Raw genomic sequence first — 18,187 nt, forward strand, 5'->3', positions numbered from 1 at the left:
GATGCTATCAAGATTACAGTCCATAAGATATGCTGATAAACTTGGATATGCCGTCACACATGAATTATTAACCCCTATGTGCATGCACTGTCTTAATCGCAACAGATGGATAATTAATTCATAGAAGCGACATCCGGTTAGTACTTGAAAGTCACACCTCTGCAGGACTTTGTAAATTTGCCTATGTTGAAAATTTCCTGTGTGCATATTTTAGAGTAGTGAATATAAATTTTCATTGCCTCACCTTCTTAATGGAGTATGTCCTCATCAGGGGTGTGGTGGTTCTGGAGCATCTCTTAGGAACACTGGGAGCGAGGCAGGAATGCACCCTCAATGGGACACCAGTCCATAATTTATCCTATCAGTTATAATAAACACGACATCAATACACATACAAATATTCATACAGTACATACACAGATAAATGTGCCAATGCATACAGTTCTTAGACAGTAGGGCTTTGTTTAGTCATTGTTATCCTAAAACTTTTGTTTATTTTATTTATATTTGGAATTGCACATGTTTTTCTTAATCTTATTTTCTGCACTTTTTTTCTCACTCATACACACTTCCATAAATTTTCTTTTCATTTTGTGAAGCTGCTTTGAGACAATGACTATTGTAAAAAAATAGAATTTTAAGTGTCATTTTGTATTTGCAAACTTTATTATTACTTTTATTTTAGTGATAATTTGATTTGATTTAAATGTACCATACACCCTATTTTTTTTATTCTGGTCATTGGCATTGTGCAAAAAATAAATAAATCACTGCATGTTGTACTGTGTATGGTTTCGTATGTGACATAAAACTTGAATTTGAAAACTGAAAAAGCTTGGCTTGTTGCATTCGGGAAAACCCCTTACAGTGCTATGTATATCAGACTGTTTGCATTTCAGAGAGATTTTGGAAAGCAAAGAAGCCTAAACTATCCAAAGTACTATTGAGTAACTCATTTCTCTAAATATGTAGTCAGTGAGGGTTTCAAATGGAACTGCTTCAAATGTTGTTGTTTTTTCTTTTTTTGTCATGTCACAGCACACCACAAGGGGGCAGTAAACGTGCTGATGCAGGGCTTCCAACTCCAGTCACTTATTATCAAACTGTTCATGTTTCATGTTCAGCACTTTTTTGTTTGAAAAGGAACCACAAGATAACATTGTTTGACTTTTTTCAAAAGTTTATTACTAAAATATTTTTTTTTGCTGGGATGTGGATTGTTTGTGGTTTGCATAAGTGTAAAATTTTTTAGGGGGGTGGGGGACGTGTGTTTGGGGGGATTTTACAGGGTTATAGTACAGGGTGAGGAGGAGTTCAGCTGAAGCGAATTCTGCGCATGGAGCCCACAGTGCTGTTGTGAGCGCCCCAGTCTGAGAAGTTGTTATAGTCTTTCCTCTCCAAGATATAGTGGGATCCTCTGTAATTGGGTTCCTGGTACACCACCCAACTACACACACACACACGTTTAAATATTATTTTAAATCATTTGTTATCTCAATAATAAACAAAGTAGAGGAGAATTAGACACTCACGCTCCACCCAGCACCCGGATTGAGCAGGCTCTGTTTAGGTTATATCCTGTCATGAGGTTGGGGATGTCATCCTGGAGCTCGATCCTTCTCCCCGAAAAACCTTGCTTTTCAAACAGCTGAGCGCGGGGAGAGTATGTATCCTGTGTAGATCACACATTTACTTATCACATTCAAGAAAACTATTCATAAACGACCGAGTGTATGTCTTACCTGCTTCACAGAGCGAACCGATGAGATGCGGTCACCCTGGCCACACCACTTATCTGTGCAGTTATATTCTCCACGATCAGACATGTCCCACAAATACTGGCGCCCACGGAAGTGCTCATGCTCATAGCCCACCCAGCTGCTCACAACAAACACACCCACATATTAGCAAAGTTTATAAGGACATCTGTATATATGGTTATAATGGTTTAGAGCACTTCACTAAATAGGGCTCAAGAATCCAAACATATCTTCAAAAGGACAGAAGTGACAGAATGGATCTGTGCTAAATTACAGGGAGTCATCATTAGAAATGTATTTAGAGGTCTTATTAACCTTTGTCAGCTACCTCTTTCTTGGTGGATTAAGAGTTTAAATAGCTTTAAACAGAATAAATTTGAAATAATTCAACACTGTGTCTATTTACACACACATGAATGATACGATCATAAATTTATTTCAGCCATATCCTGAGTACTTACGTCATGTAAACAGCATGCTACAGGAATTTTACACTGTAACTTTTAAAAACTCTTATAATCACAGCTATGTTTTAGCCAATTTATTATCTTATCAAACTTTGGAAAAATGTATAAACGTTGTATTTTTCTTCATGTTAAATGAGTTTGTATATAGTTGATCATTATTAGCTTTTCATACAGTACATGTAAGTCAAGTATATGTAGCCTGTTATAATTTTTAATCCTGAAATCATTCGAAAATAAAACATTTTAACAAACGTTTATTTTGTTATTCTGTTCAGTTAAGACCAATGTTAAGAAATCCAAATTCTGGTTGTTATATGGGAGTCAATTACAGGATGTGTGTGTGTGTGTGTTTCTGTGGGAGAGAGAGAGTAAAGCACTATATACTCACGCTCCACTCTCCACCTGCACAGAGTTACATCTCTCAGGGAAGTTCTTGTCGCTCACTTTCTGGCAGTCTGAGCTGAGTTCCAGTCTCCGTCCGGCAAAGTTCCTCTGCTCAAAAAGGGTCACCTGACGCAGAGCATGAGTGCACGTATTTTCCTTCTATTCAATTCATGCTTTAGAAAACATTAAACAATGGTCTTTCAATAGACGACTATAAATGACTGGAGTGTTCTGGAGGCACATAGATAAAACCTTCCTGACTAAGAGTGATGTCGAATTGGTTTATGTATTTCTATAGAATATGGCGCCAACAATTACAGTCATAAGTTTAGCCAAAAATTATGAATAGCGCTGCTGACCCTACAACAGTTTATTATATGCAAATACAGTGTAAAGAAAAGTCTCACCTTCCCACTGGACCCGTAAAATCCACGTTGGAGCACAGACCCCAGCTTGCTATCATAGAGGGATAAAATTACAATCAGAGCACATTTGCATGACACATAGACCTACGTGGTTATATTTATCAAGAATTGATTTATATAGGATTGTACACAGTTATATTTCAGGTGACGAATAAACAGAGCACAACAGCAAAAACATGCATAGAAAATCTGCGAACATCTGTGAACATCTGTGAATTCTAATTCTATGCTAGAAGCTCAAATATAAATTTTTCTACCTGGTACATAGAGAAAGAGAGAGTATGAATGTTTGTGTGATACTCACTCTACCAGTGCACAGTGCATTTGATTTCTTCCATCATACAAATGATGAAAAAGTATATACTGCTCACTCATACAACATACATCATACAAGAGCCTGCAACATGTAGTTCTGCTTTAACCTCTAAACCTAACACACACATACCTGGTTTGTTGGGCTATTCCGGGGACTTTAGTGCAGATGTTCATTTCAGCTCATGGAGGGAACAAAAATGCGCTTTAAATACAGCAGCATGAAAGAACAAGGAAGTACCAGAACTCTCATTGTTTTTTCATCTGTTTCTCTACAGCTTCTCTGTATTGATATGCTAAACATAGTTTACAACACAACACGTACAGAGGACAGTTTTAGTGTTTAAACACACTCGCACACAACCACATTTCCTGCATGTGAAAGAATACGGTCATATGCTTACAAGCATTGGGGCATAAAGTCATAACCCTTTTTAAGACACACAAACACACAGTGCAGAGTGCGGTGCCAACACTTTTCCGCAACAATTCATCATGTTTTAGGCATTGCTACAACAATACTCCTCTCTTTCTTGACAGTATGTAAGCATAAATGATTAATGCACAAATCGGGGACATGTAAGTTTCACCACGGGTTATGTACCACAAGTACATAAACACCACCAGGGGTTTCAGTGGAGATTTATAACCTATATAATAATTTAATAACAAATTCTTATTAAAAGCAAATAGAAATAAACATAGAATAAAATCAAGAGATTATTTCATTAGATCAACAACAAGCAAACAATGAAACAATATTTTGCATTTAAATGACAATTCATCAATATTTATTAAAAAAAACACATTAAAACACATTTAATTTATTAAACTCACATCAAATTAAATCTTTATTGTAAACTTTTTTATAGCTTTATAGTCTGTAAAATACTAAATAAATATAAAGGAATAATCATTATGCAAGTACTGTACAGTATTACACACCAGTATAATTCAGATATAAATTAATTATCAGCTACCTAGAGTTTAAAATGAGTAAATACGCATTCAGTAACATTTCAAAAGAAGCGAGAGTAAATTAAAATGTTTTTACTTTACATTTTCTTTTTGCAGTTCATATACATTCGTTAACACAGTAAATAAATCTTGCATTAACAAGTTTATTATATTCAAAACAAAAAAAAAATCCACATTAAACCTTAATTGATTACTGACTGTACTAAGAGTCTCTTATGCACTTAAACCAGTCATACAATTAACCATTGCAAAAATATTAGTAAGAGCATTGGGCTTGTTTAGGTCCATAAATATATTTTGGTTAACACAACACTTAGTAAAGTTGGTTAGATTGATTAGGCTTTATTAATAGTTCGTTAAGAGTTAACTAATTATTTCCTAACCTTAGGAAGAAAGTTAACATAATAATTTAAATATATGGGTGAAATTAGTGTGTGAATATTTTATGTAAAGAGGCTTTTATTTTTGAATAAAAATACTTGCAATGAAATGTGTTCAAATAAATGTCTTATTTACTGTATTAAGTTTTATATTTTTGCACATCGTACAGTATGTTTAAAACAATTTATTCCTCATCTCCTCCAGTGAAACCTGCCAGCTGCTGGATCATTCTCATTAACATTACTTTGCTTACAGCATCAAATCTGCTTTTCTATTGAACCTGTTTGCACCAGCACTTTTCCCTTTTCACCCCACTGAACGTGAATGGGGGTATTTGTACCAGTGTGCCACGAGGCTCCTGAATAGCATCAGGAGCTATTGGATGTTTCTCTTCTCCATTGTAGTGGCTGAGCAGGATCTCTGGAGAACAACATGAAGATGAAATAAGTCTAGAGCTTTGAGTTACATTCTGGCATTTTGGAACAAATGAAAAGAACCGAGAAGGTATGAGTGTATATGTGGTCTCTCAGAGAGAGAGAGAGAGAGAGAGAGATGATAAATCCTGACTTTGGCAATGACTTCTTGGCTAAAAGAGAACACCTTGATAATCTTTTTAATAGATCTGGAATTCTGATACATTTGAGATGCCTTTCATATTGACAGTACTGGATAAACTGACTTACCTTCTCTTTATGATAGAATTCTGTGTCAGTGTGTCGTATAGCTGGCTGAAACGAACATAATAATTTGGTTTTGTGATGTGTTTTGCCTTTTTAAGTAAGTTATACAACTGAACATTCACATGTTGTTTTTATTGCAAGCTTTCCTGCTGTAAAAGCTGTAATACTGTAGATATGTTGCTTTAATGTTGATAACGAAGCAGCCTCAGATATAACATCATTAAAATCCACATCACAAAGTAGAGAAATTATTTATTAAAATAAATAAGCACCAAATGTAGTCACTGAAGATTATTTTATCGTTTTATTGTAGTGACTAATGCTGAGATCAGTGTGATATGTAGGAGATTTCTTGTTTCACTTGTAGTGGTGTAAATGGTCAATGACTTCTCCTAAACAGTTTTACATTTGAAATGTTTTGAATTTTTTTTATCTATCCGTTAGATACACTCATTGAAAGATTGACACATTCCATAAAGCAATGGCACAGCAGACTCTTCTAAGTTTGTGCCAGGTTCTTGTGTTGGCATTTTGCATCTCTGCAACTGAGGACTTTGACTGGACCAAGAATGAGAAAAGATCCTTTCATTATGGCACTTTCCCTACTGGTAACACTTTACTTTTGAGTAATCACATTACGAGAGAAACATAATTTAACATAATTATTCAAATGAATACAGTAAATTTAGATACAATGAGAAAAGAAATTGTGTTTGAAATGATGTCTCATTATGAGTACCCACATAGTAAAAAACTCCAGGTGGTGCCCTCAGTAGCAGCGGCACCTCAGGGTTCAATACTTAGCTCGGGTTACCATCTCTATGGCGGTTCTGGACCTTTCCTTGTCTGTGTTGGTTTCCCCAACCTCTCAACAAAACATACGAGTGTGTGGATTGGTGAAATTTAATTGCCCCTCTGTGTCTGTGTATGTGCATGGTGACATATGTCCCACTCTGCATCCAGTAATCTAAAACACATCTAACCTTATATAAATGACTGGGTACGCTATCAAATATAGAGGTCAAATGTTTTATTTTATATTGGCTCCATCTAGTGGATAAATGCATCCTCTAACAAACAAAAAGGTTAATTTGGGTGCATGTGTCTACTTGATATCACAGCATTCTCTTGGGGTGCTGGCAGCTCAGCATATCAGACTGAAGGAGCCTGGAATAAAGATGGAAAAGGGATGAGCATCTGGGATGTGTTTTCACATCAGAGAGGTAAAATCCACCTAAACGACACTGGAGATGCTTCCTGTGAGGGCTACTACAATCTCAAGGTGATGTACGGCTATAAACAGTCTTCTGTTCGTAATATGTATAATGTAATATTTTCTGTAAAATTTAATATAAAGTCTAATCTAATCTGATCTAATCTGAATGTAATTTAATTTATTAGGGTCAGGAAATCGATCATTTTAAATATATCCTGGTGTGTGTGTATGTGTGTGTGTGTGCAGAAGAACTTGTCCACTACCCTAAATTACTTTTAAACTTTTTCTTTATATTAAGGAAGACATCTTGTTAATGAAAGACATGAAGCTGAATCACTACCGCTTTTCAATTTCCTGGCCAAGGATCCTACCCACTGGAATTAAGTGTAAGACAGTTAAAAAAAATACTAATACCAAAATTACTTTGCTACTAAATTAAGAGAAATCCCAAGTGATTACCGACAGATTGTTTTTTGAATAGCTGAACAAATCAATGAAAAGGGAATGCAGCACTATGACAATCTCATCAACATGCTCCTGGAGAATCAGATCACACCCATTGTAACGCTTTATCACTGGGATTTGCCTCAGGTGAGTATCACAGTCTGTCTGGGTATCCCTGTTTTAAAATATGAGGCATTGTTAAGGATAATAACTGTAGTACTCAGATTTTAAAGGAAGTGTCTGAGGTTATTTCTTTGTCCATTATATCGTATATCCTGTGTACTCTATACCCCAAGGTGGGAACGTGCATAGCCGTATTGTCTGTGAATGAACATAATAAGATTTCCAACCAGAGCTCTGAGCAAATTTGCTTCTTGTGTAATACAGAAGGTGAAGAATTCACATGTACTATATATTTTTTAGGTTCTTCAGGAGAAATATGGCGGTTGGCAGAACAGCAGCATGGTCATTTTCTTTAACGACTATGCCAACCTGTGCTTTGAGAGATTTGGTAATCGGGTAAAACACTGGATCACCTTTAACAACCCATGGGTGAGTGAACATTATCCCTTGACGCCTTGTGAATGAAAGCATAAAATGATTGATATTTATAGAAGACTTCGAGGGCAGTCTGTGATGAGACTCCTAGCTGCAGTAAAACATTTACGTTTTTAAAGAAGGCTGTACATCAGTGAATGATGATCCTGGCCGAGGCTGCTCAAACCCGACTGCAGTCGTTCCCATTCACAAGTGGAACAATGCATGACCTCATACTGCCAACCACACCTCTTGTGGAACTCTACTTGATAGGGAGTTATTGCTGCCGCATCCCACATACAGTCCTGACCTTTTTACAATCCATTTCCTGATATTTGGGTTATTAAAAGAGTTCATGGGAGGCCAGCATTTCAGTTGTAAAAACTAAGAAAGTTGTCTACATACTAAGAAAACTTTGTACCTTGATGCTAACCAAGCACTAGTGAAACACCGTGATGAGTGCATTAGTGTAGCAGAGGATTATACAGAAAAATAAAGGTAGTTTTTACTCTCCCAACTGTTTTCTGCACAATCAAAAGTCCTGGTTTGACTTGAATGACTTGACCGTTATTTGAACTATGTTTAATTTTTTCCCCCTTTTTTTCCGACATTTTGTTTGTCATGCAGCATTTGTGTATATACAAAAAAAATCACACGCCCATACATGGACATTTGTAGCATTGAAAAAAGCTCAGCGGCCAATATTCACTTAAGGCTTGCACAGACAAATCACAATTTCATATAAAAAAAAAATAAAAATTCAAACCTGACTCATATATATATATGATGCTGTCTAATTTTCATCATAGTCCATTGCAGTGGAGGGTTATGAGACTGGAGAACATGCTCCTGGACTGAAACTGAAAGGCACTGGCGCCTACAAGGCTGCCCACAACATCATTAAGGTAAATACGAACCTACAAGTTCTCATTTCTCAAAGCAGTAATAAAGTCAGCCTACATATACTGGAAGACTATTATCTTATGGCTCCAGTAATGTTTAAGATTATTAACTAAAACTGAACTCGAGTCTTTTTCAATTTAAACCTGTAGGCTCATGCTAAGGTTTGGCACACTTATGACATCGAGTGGCGAAGCAAACAGAAAGGTATATAAAAAAAAAAACAATAGAAAACTAGAAAACTAATGTAAATCCATACATTAAAGTGGATGTATGTTGCAAGAGAAAACAAGTCGAATAAAAGTTATTTTAAAGTCCAATCTATACATAAAAATAAGTAGAAATTCCTAAGGGGAATGCCTTTCCGTTTGACTGTAGGAATGGTGGGCATCTCTCTATCTACTGACTGGGGCGAGCCAGTGGACATTACAAATCAGAGGGACATTGAAGCAGCTGACAGATACATGCAGTTTTCCCTGGGATGGTTTGCTGCACCACTCTTCAGTGGAGACTATCCTCAAGTGATGAAGGAATACGTAGGCAAGTTATAGTAACAAATCTGTATACTAACGAACAGCGGCAAGATGCATAGAGACCATAGACAATTAAATATGTGTTGTTATTATTATTATTTAATTTTAATTCCAATTCCCTACTTTTTTTTTTACCAAGCACTTTATTACTATTTTAATGTTGCAGCATTAATCTAGACTCACATAAAAACAAGCAATTGTGTAAATATTACACTTTTTCCTAAACATTAGCTTCCAGAGTGTTTACATGGTCTTGTGCCACTGTAACCCAGTGAATCTGATGTTTGATATGTTCCAGATCTCTCAGATTACTCATTAGATCTATGTTGGTCACAGCCGCTCCCCTGGCTAAACAGTGTCAAGGCAGTTAATTGTTATTTTGGCAACAAACTTTTAAATTCCCCTTCGATGACATGAGAGCTCTTGATGATTTTAGGACATTTGTTCTGCTGACTTTTTAAGTAGGGCGAATACAAAATGACAAGGGCAAGTTGTTATGGGAAAAAACACAGAGGCCATAACTTAAAACTTATTATTTTTAGTATGATTCGATTATGTGTAAATAAAAGTATGTCTCTAAGATTTTCCAAAACAAGTTTTTTTTTGTTGGTATAGCAACTTTAAACCAAGGCTTATTCGATTATCACTTTTTCTTAATTCTGTCTTGAACAACAGACACACACACAAAATGCGGAATGTAATCTTATTGAGGAACCACACACTCCTCTGCATTGAAAACTAATGTAAATCTAGAAATATAATAAAACTGTAAAGTTGGCGAGTCTGTATTTTGACGATATTTGAGAAAAAAAATTATTTGGGGGACGTAAGATGAGTAATAGAACACATCTACCAAAATGGTGTTTGAAAATTTTGTCTGTGTGTTTGTGCAGGCATCAAATAAAAATACTGAACAAATTTTAATTAGGTTTTCCTAGGAGTATTTGGTCAAGCTTGAGGTAACACATACTGTAAGCTTGGTTCTATCACAATAGGCCCACGGGAGGAGAAGATATGCTTATTTGACATTAAGATGGCAAACGCCCTTATATCATAAAAAATAAAATATTGACCCTGGAAAAATCATTAGTTCTTTACAAAATTCAACAGATGGCACTGTACATTTTTAATACATGCTTATAGATGTGTGAGTAAATTCCACGCAAATGAAGTCGCAGGCACATAAATTCCTCATTACAAAAGTCCTTACCATATAGCATACTACATGCTTTTTTATTCATGGAACACGTTATATTAATTATAACACATTCAAATGAGTAGTTTGTAAAAAAAATTATCTAAATAAAGATTATTTCCCTCTACAGGCAGAAAGAGTGCACAGCAGGGGCTGGGTAGCTCCCGTCTGCCTACTTTCAGCCCACATGAAAAAAGTTATGTAAAGGGCACCTGTGACTTCCTGGGAATCGGTCACTTCACCACACGTTACATCACACAAAAGAACTTTCCCTCAAACCGTGGAAGTATTTACTTCACTGATCGGGACCTGGCAGAGCTAGTAGACCCGCTCTGGCCTGATCCTGGATCTGAATGGCTCTACTCTGTGCCATGGGGCTTCCGTCGGCTTCTTCATTATGTGAAGGTACTGATCATTTTACTCGCATACGCCCGAAACTAAAGATGTGACAAATTCAAAATGTCAGATACTGTATGTGAGCAAATAGCCTCATTTCCTTTCTTTAGATGCAGTATGGAAACCCTATGATATATGTGACAGAAAACGGCGTCTCTGAGAAGATAGCGTGCACTGATCTTTGTGATGAATGGAGGATGCAGTACTTCAGGGATTACATCAATGAAATGCTTAAAGGTCAGCATGAAAGTACAAGACACATATTTTACAATTCAAGCTAACAATTCTTACTTTTTCTATCTCCTCAGCGGTTAACGATGGGGTGAACGTGAAAGGATACACTGCATGGTCTCTGCTCGACATGTTTGAATGGGACGAGGGCTACTCTGAACGATTTGGCCTGTACTATGTGGACTTTGGAAGCAAAAATAAAAAACGTTACCCAAAAGCCTCTGTTCAGTTCTACAAACGCATTATAAGCACCAATGGCTTTCCCAATGAGAGAGAGGTAAAAAAAAAATTTTTTTTTTCCTTTTTACAACATTAACTGATGCAGTATTTAAACTAGGATGAAGATGTAGCCACAAAAAGAACATCTGGTTACATTTACGAGCAAAGCAGCACCAGCTGGCTGCTACTATATTATTACTTAGACCAGGGACTAAAGTGGAAAGGAATAATCATGACATTCTCTTGTTAGACCAGTTTTGTCAATATTTGTCCAATATCACACTAGAACATGTGAAAACAGAGCCCCTTTTATAATAAATACTTTCAATCAGATTTATATGTGAAAAGATATTATACGGTGTTGAAAAGATATGTGCCAAGTTTTGCAGTTGACCTTTAAATGAAATCCTCCCTACCACCATAAATATTTCTGCAAACATACCCCTGCTTAAAGAATAAGACAAATATGTGACAGAGAACATGAATCTATGTTAGACATATTAATCTGTCTTTTATATAATATTCCAAGGATTTCATTTCTGTCTGCTGTACTTTAAATGCTGTTTGATTTTCACGTCCATTACAGATTGAGAGCTGGAAACGGAAAGCGACAGAAACCTGCACCTCCAGTAACCAGCTTCTAGCAGCAGGTCAGGTTCTTATGATATCTGTAGCAGAACACACAACCCAAACATTGAAGAATTCCCTTTAAATCTAGCTGGGGCAAACAAAAGAAAATCTTGAAGATTTTTGATAGAAAAATTTGCCTAAGTAAGAAAGAACTGTTTAACTAATTAACGGTAGAAAAAAAAAACAGCAAGTCACAACTATGGATTTCAGTTTTAGTGAAAAATTTTGATCAAAGAATTAAGTCTAACAGTATTTTTCTTTTGTTTGCTCCTCCAGCTAGAAGAAAATCCAAGGAAAATAAGGGGCATGCAAAAATGCCAAAGGTTTGGCCCGCACATGATGAGGTTTAGGTACTAGAAAATGGGGCTTGCTTGCATCTTGTATTGTAAATGCTATTCATTTCATTGTTGCAAAGCTCTTTTATTTCCTTGTATTCATTTTTCATCAGTTTTACCCTGTAATGTTACGTTTTAGATCCTCTAAGCACCCACATGGAGCTGGTGACGGAGGTTGTGGTTCCTACCGTGGGGACCCTATGTATTCTTCTCACTGCCGTCTTCCTCATGTTCCTTCTGAAAAATCGTCTTTGAAGCCTTGGATTCTCTGTACATGCCAGTCCTTCCTGAGCACATTTCCCCCCCATCTGTAACCTTTGGCGTTATTCTGTAAAACAACAACATCAGCTTTGAAACTTCCATGTTAAAGACATGTCTGAAAAATGTCCCATTGCAACATAATATATCAAACTCTAAGTGGATAACTTTAGGGTTTGCTATTTGATCTGAGCTTAAGGATGAATTTTGGAATCTTCATGTGGCTATAGTGGATTAATATTTGGTTGCTTAAACTTAAAAACTTATAATTTATTTGCTTTGTAATTTTTTGAGAGATCATATTAAAAGTGTGTATATGCTTTTGCAAAGTGAAAATGCAATGTGTAACATCCATGTCTTTAATAAAGATCATAATCCTGTTTTATATTTCATTTTAATTTATGTTGTTTGTATATGAACGAATTGTGGTGGATCCAGAGCCTATTTCACTTACACTTGATAGAAATACTCGCAGGATATAAACCCGTTGACAGCTTAGGACATCTAAGAGCATGAGGAAACCATATTAGCATGATTTAGTCTATCTCCATACAATATTATGAGAACTTACAGTCTCCCTCGTTAGTGAGACTAATCATAAAAAGTCTTCAATTTATCAGAGAGCATAAAAATTGGACTTTGGAGCAATGTAAAAAGGTAAAAAATGTAAAAATGTGGTCAAGTTCAGACTGTGCTTATTTCAGAGCAATGGGTGCGTCAGGGTAAGAAGAGAAGTGCACGAAACGATGTACCCATTATGCATAGTGCCCGCTGTACAAGCCTCTGGTGTTATGATCTGGGGTAACTTCAGTTGGTCAGGTCTAGACTCTGCAATGTTATGTGGCAAAAAAAAATTTAAGTCAGCTGATGACCTGAATGTACTGGATGACCAGTTTATCACATCTATGGAGTTTTACTTGCCCGATGACACAGGCATATTCCAGGACTCAAATTGTGAAAGAGTGGTTTTGGGAGTATGAGAAATCAATTTTACCTGTGCCACTACATTGTGTGCTGTAATCAAAGCTAAAGAAAGCTAAATGAAATCTTAGAATTTGTGACTTGTGTTTTTTCTTTTCGCCCATGCAGTGCAGTTTACAGTTTAGAGAAAATTCTGTATTTTTAGTGTCCTGGATATTTGTTGTTCTACTCTTGTATTGCACTTACAAAAGTTAAAGTTTGTGAATGTCATGGGCACAATGTCCTATATTGACCTAGCCAGAGCGTATTTAAGCATTACACTGGGATAGGGTGCAGATTCATCCCTGCCATGAGCTGAAAAAAAGGTTCTTAAAAATGATTGAATGACTAAATAAATAAACGAACAAACTTATAGCAAATCTATGCAGATATAGAAAAAAGTGAAATTCTGCACAGAAATCAGGATCACACTTGAGCCGTGAAGCTGTGAGGCAACGGCAATACCTGGCAAATGAATAAAAGTAATTTAAGTATTCTTGTAATTGTAATGTTGAGACCGGTACAGTTTGGAGACGTTGCCACTGACAAAAATACTGAAAGCAGATCTGGAGGCGGCAGAGCTAAAGATGCTTTCTTTTCCATTTACTTTTGATTTACTTCTCTCATTTACATTGCCCACCGAGATTTGACATGAGTGGTAAGTTGAGCTTTTAGATTTGAGTTATTAGACCGAGGGCAAACAATTTTGCACTGTAGATCTTACCACCTCTGATTGAATGGCAAAATTGTAAAAACATTTTAATGTTAAAATTGCTTGTACCAGGGCAGCATAGGTGCTTAGAGGTTAGCACTGTTGTCTCGCACCTCCACCTCCTGCCTGGGGTCTGTGTGCATGGAGTTTGCATGTTCTCCCCGTGCTTTGGTGGGTTTCCTCCAGGCACTCCAGCTTCCTCCAACAGTCCAAAGACATGCAGATTAGGCTAACTGGCATTTCCAAATTGCCTGTAGTGTGTGAATGAGTGTATATGTGTGTGCCCTGTGATGGATTGGCACCCTGTCCAGAGTGTACCCCGCCTCGTACCCTAAGTCTCCTGGAATAGGTTCCAGACCCCCAGACTCTGTACAGAGGATAAAACGGTATAAACGATGAGTGAGTAACAGTGTGAGCGCTAATACCAGAAAACTAGCAATGTCTTAAAATGGATCATAGATATTTTACGTAGAGGTTATGTTTAGCCAAAAGCACAAATTTATTTCTCTGTCAAATAAATAAGTAACAGTGTATTAGGATGATGTTTATATATAATATAAAGTCTGTTAAAAAAAATAATAATGAAAAAAAAAAAACTATTAGCGTTGTTTAAGACGTCAGTCGCTAGGTGGCACCACTATCACGGAGACGCAAACTGCAGAACAACAGAAGCAGCGCTCTCTGTGAATCCGATTGGCTGAGAAAAAACCCGGCAGAAACAAGGCAAAGCTGCGCTCACTCCTGCGCTGAGGTACGTAGGACTTATTTAAATTGTTTTTAAGGATAGAGATGATGGTGAGCTCGTTTATGCGTTTTATCCTTAACTCACCTAAACGAAGCGTGCTCAAATCGTGCCCGATTTGAGATCTATCAAGCTACAAAATAGCAACAGGATTATCTATTTTCCTACTCGTATTCGGGGAGGGGGAGGAACCCGCGTTCTGCCGCACGCGCACTCCGTAGGCGACAGCTGATTGAATAAATTATCTGTTGGCGGGAATATTCTGACCAATCCTGGCAGAGGTGGCAGAATAAAGGTGGGAAATATAATATAGACTGATAAAATTTTTTATTATTATTGAACAAAAATATAGAACAAGATATACATTTATAATAGCATCATACAGTTGTGTAAACGTTGATAAAAAACAAGGCACCCATTAATTACACAGCAAAATAAGTATCAAAAAAAGCACTCAAGGAATTGATAAAAAAAATATATATAACAAAGAAAAAAAAGACTGATATAAATTTGATGTTAGGAAGTTTTAAAATCTAAGATGTTGAGATATTAACATAAAAATATACTGTACAGTGTAGATTCTATATGCATAATTAATGCACTTTTAATTAACCTGATTACATTTCATTTTTTAAGGTATACTCCTGGTTGATGTTGTTCCTGATGTAATGTCCCTTTTCTCCAGTCTCCATCAATGATGAATGGTCGATCAAAAAACGGTCTGTCTGGCATGTCTGACTATGACCAGATAGAGGACGAGACCTTTGCCGCTCTCCCACCACCGCTGTCTCCTGGAGAGGGCAACTTTGACGAGGATCATGCAATCAATGGAGAGGGTAAGATCTATACATACGCGCACACACACTTCTTTACATGACCATTTAGTGAATTCTCCATCTGTTCTCTGCATGTAGGAGAAGACGGAGAGCTGTCCAAGCTACCTGATGTTCCTGTAGCTAAAAGGCGAATAGTTAAGCGACCCCAACCCAAACTAAACTCTCAGAAGTAAGTGATTATTGTGTACATGACCACCGTAAGCAAACCAGTACATCAGCTTTTATTATTTTTTAAATAATTTTTCTGCTTCTTCGGTTGTAGGCTGCTGTCTGATCGAGGACTTCCAGCCTTACGTACATTATTCAGTGATGTCAGATTTAAAGGCAAAGGTCATGAGGTAATAAAACCTTTACTGCAGCTTTATTTCGTACATGATAAAGTCGGTATCAGTGGATTAAACATCTGAATGCTCTTTAATTCTGTCTGCATTAGGCTGAGGATCTGAAGGTTCTAATGCGGAAAATGGAGAACTGGGCCCACAGACTTTATCCCAAACTCCAGTTTGAGGACTTTATCGACAAACTGGAGGTGCTAGGAAACAAAAAAGATGTACAGGTATGTCTGGCAGTGTGTGTGTGGTTTTTTTAAATATATATTTTAATGTATATAATTGTAATATATATTTTATATACATATAATAATATATATATATATATATATATATATATATACTGATATATATATATATATATATATGGGATGGGGATTACCTTCCATCACGATTTTAGCACTTCCATAAATGTCAGTAGGTTCAGTAAATGATGTCACTGACAAGAAAAGTCCCAGTTTGACTTGAACACCATTTGTATGATTAAGCTCAAACATGCTATTATTAAGTTTACACAAATTACACACGAGGTTAACATATCAAAAATACAAAAAAATATTCAATAAGTTATTACTAAAAGTAAATCATAAAATTTCTTTACCTCTAGAAAGAATTTAATTTGCCTTTAATCAGGCAAGTGAAGGTAACATTTCATTTCATCTGCAGAGCTTAGTCAAAACTATTAGTTCCCTAAAATCGCACCTTTTTCATCAATGGCTACTTTATAACATCTAAGTAAACTACAGTGTGACTTTGTTCTCCTTTAGACATGTCTCAAGCGAATCCGACTGGACATGCCCCTGACCCATGAGGACTTTGTTGGAAATGATGGTGGTGAGAAAAACATTAAGCTTTAGCATGCAGTTATTTCTCCTAACACACCTGGTTTTATGTAGCGGAATGCCATTATTTTTATTTATTTTGTCTTTAGATGAAGCAGAGGTTCGCTTACCGGAAGATACAGACCCGTTTGAGGATAGAAGTTTTTCTGAAGATCCGTTTATCCACTCTACACCGGCTCCTGCACCAGTGTCTCTTACAGAGGAACAGCAGCAGCGCATCGAGCGCAACAAACAGCTGGCTCTGGAAAGAAGGCTGGCGCGACAGAAACAGCTAGGTGAGTAGTTATAGCATACATGTGTTTCTTTATACATTGTATGATGCATTGCATACACTGGCACTATATAGTATTGTATATATTGTAATAAGCTGCATTACTGGGAATGGGAATTTGCAACATCGGTCTTGTTTTGTTCATTATCATTACATTATTTATCTTCCATTTTTTTAAAAGAAAAAAAAAGCTAATGAAGCAACTTATCACTTCTTCCTAGAGTCATCGGTGTCGGCTTTCATAGATGAACCTGCTGCAAGTCCCACAACACATCGCCTCAGCCAAGAAGACCAGAAAGAACTGGATCAAACCACAGCAAACACCGACACGCCTTTAAAACAGGATCCTGTGGAGTCTCAGAGCTCTCCTCAGCAGAACAAACCGGATAGTCCCATTCCAGAGATAACAAATGACAAAAATACTGAGAGCGAGTGATTGGTTTTACCCTCGTCAGAACATTTCTAGGGTTGCAGCTGTTAGACTAAGATGTGCATTTCATCTTGTAATCTAGCCAAATGCTAACACACCGCTTCTTGACATCCTCTGTGAGGATTTAAAATGAGACACGTCTGGCTCTATTTATACTTTCCTTACTTGCTGTAATTATATCTAATTCTTTCTGATCAAACTACAGAGATAACCAGCTGCTGTAGCTGACCTCTTATCGTTACTGGATTGTTTATTACATGCTGTTCTTTATTAGTTACCTGTAATGAGAGCTAATCAGAAAAAAACGATAATTATCACCAGTGCTGATGGATGCTAAATGTGCTCAGTTAAGAAATGTAGTCTCACTTCGGTCTAAGCAGCTCTAAAGAGTATCTTGTATTGTATTAAAGCATAATACTATAATCAAAATGCCACTAAGAGTTTGTGATTAAAAAGCAAGTGGATGTTTGTAAGCTGTTTAAGATTTTTTTTTCATAATACTTGTGCATTTCCTTTACATGGTTTGTCTTTTTAAGTATCATTTTCCTTTCACATTATTGCAATATTTTCAATAAAGTGTTAATACCTTGTTTATTGTATTAATATCACCAGGACCTGATTAAAGTTAGGAAAAAGTAACAGGATTTTGTGAAGGTGCTATTCTTACAGTAACTGCTCTATCCTGTTCTGGATGACAATAGATTTAGAGCTCATGACAGAAACATTTGGGATTGATGTAGGGATACACTCAGAATCAGAAACACATATACACACAAAAAACTGA

The 18,187-nt window shown here is 36.5% G+C and overlaps 3 protein-coding genes across 6 annotated transcripts; 2 read left to right on the plus strand and 1 right to left on the minus strand.

The window, feature by feature from the left end:
* Positions 1-312: 312 nt before the first annotated feature.
* On the minus strand, positions 313-3,527 carry crybgx (crystallin beta gamma X). Of its 2 annotated transcripts, XM_053492731.1 has the most exons (7): positions 3,482-3,527; positions 3,019-3,067; positions 2,616-2,737; positions 1,743-1,878; positions 1,533-1,672; positions 1,300-1,447; positions 313-358 (listed from the first exon to the last, which is right to left on the minus strand). In XM_053492731.1, the coding sequence occupies exons 1-6, from the start codon at positions 3,523-3,525 to the stop codon at positions 1,315-1,317; spliced, it is 624 nt and encodes a 207-aa protein (XP_053348706.1). In that variant the 5' UTR covers positions 3,526-3,527; the 3' UTR covers positions 313-358; positions 1,300-1,314. The 2 variants fall into 2 exon arrangements, with proteins under 2 accessions (XP_053348706.1, XP_053348705.1); XM_053492730.1 differs by lacking the exon at positions 313-358 and having other exon boundaries at positions 1,212-1,447.
* Positions 3,528-5,135: 1,608 nt separating this feature from the next.
* On the plus strand, positions 5,136-12,538 carry lctla (lactase-like a). Of its 3 annotated transcripts, XM_053492729.1 has the most exons (15): positions 5,136-5,211; positions 5,832-5,995; positions 6,509-6,669; positions 6,902-6,989; positions 7,085-7,194; positions 7,471-7,599; positions 8,394-8,489; positions 8,637-8,691; positions 8,863-9,028; positions 10,347-10,617; positions 10,719-10,845; positions 10,917-11,116; positions 11,645-11,708; positions 11,965-12,038; positions 12,163-12,277. In XM_053492729.1, the coding sequence occupies exons 2-14, from the start codon at positions 5,869-5,871 to the stop codon at positions 12,036-12,038; spliced, it is 1,668 nt and encodes a 555-aa protein (XP_053348704.1). In that variant the 5' UTR covers positions 5,136-5,211; positions 5,832-5,868; the 3' UTR covers positions 12,163-12,277. The 3 variants fall into 3 exon arrangements, with proteins under 3 accessions (XP_053348704.1, XP_053348701.1, XP_053348702.1); XM_053492726.1 differs by lacking the exon at positions 11,965-12,038 and having other exon boundaries at positions 12,163-12,538; XM_053492727.1 differs by lacking the exons at positions 5,136-5,211; positions 11,965-12,038 and adding an exon at positions 5,681-5,727 and having other exon boundaries at positions 12,163-12,538.
* Positions 12,539-14,650: 2,112 nt separating this feature from the next.
* tipin (timeless interacting protein) lies at positions 14,651-18,002 on the plus strand. Its single transcript, XM_053492998.1, has 8 exons — positions 14,651-14,704; positions 15,381-15,531; positions 15,610-15,700; positions 15,794-15,869; positions 15,965-16,087; positions 16,628-16,694; positions 16,792-16,977; positions 17,195-18,002. The coding sequence occupies exons 2-8, from the start codon at positions 15,390-15,392 to the stop codon at positions 17,407-17,409; spliced, it is 900 nt and encodes a 299-aa protein (XP_053348973.1). The 5' UTR covers positions 14,651-14,704; positions 15,381-15,389; the 3' UTR covers positions 17,410-18,002.
* The last annotated feature ends 185 nt before the right edge of the window (positions 18,003-18,187 follow it).

This window comes from Clarias gariepinus, chromosome 3 (genome assembly GCF_024256425.1).
Source record: "Clarias gariepinus isolate MV-2021 ecotype Netherlands chromosome 3, CGAR_prim_01v2, whole genome shotgun sequence".
Taxonomy (NCBI): Eukaryota; Metazoa; Chordata; class Actinopteri; order Siluriformes; family Clariidae; genus Clarias; species Clarias gariepinus.

What these genes read in the sequence shown, in the direction of transcription:
- crybgx (XM_053492731.1), bottom strand. Translation starts at nt 3,525, where the DNA reads ATGAACATCTGCACTAAAGTCCCCGGAATAGCCCAACAAACCAG. An exon ending in GGAATAGCCCAACAAACCAG is followed by an intron (nt 3,068 to 3,481) that starts GTATGTGTGTGT and finishes CCTCTATGATAG; the next exon opens with CAAGCTGGGGTCTGTGCTCC. An exon ending in CGGTTCGCTCTGTGAAGCAG is followed by an intron (nt 1,673 to 1,742) that starts GTAAGACATACA and finishes TGATCTACACAG; the next exon opens with GATACATACTCTCCCCGCGC.
- lctla (XM_053492726.1), top strand. Translation starts at nt 5,869, where the DNA reads ATGGCACAGCAGACTCTTCTAAGTTTGTGCCAGGTTCTTGTGTTGGCA. An exon ending in CCTACCCACTGGAATTAAGT is followed by an intron (nt 6,990 to 7,084) that starts GTAAGACAGTTA and finishes TTTTTTGAATAG; the next exon opens with CTGAACAAATCAATGAAAAG. An exon ending in GCTTTCCCAATGAGAGAGAG is followed by an intron (nt 11,117 to 11,644) that starts GTAAAAAAAAAA and finishes CGTCCATTACAG; the next exon opens with ATTGAGAGCTGGAAACGGAA.
- tipin (XM_053492998.1), top strand. Translation starts at nt 15,390, where the DNA reads ATGATGAATGGTCGATCAAAAAACGGTCTGTCTGGCATGTCTGACTAT. An exon ending in TCATGCAATCAATGGAGAGG is followed by an intron (nt 15,532 to 15,609) that starts GTAAGATCTATA and finishes CTCTGCATGTAG; the next exon opens with GAGAAGACGGAGAGCTGTCC. An exon ending in CTTTGTTGGAAATGATGGTG is followed by an intron (nt 16,695 to 16,791) that starts GTGAGAAAAACA and finishes TTTTGTCTTTAG; the next exon opens with ATGAAGCAGAGGTTCGCTTA.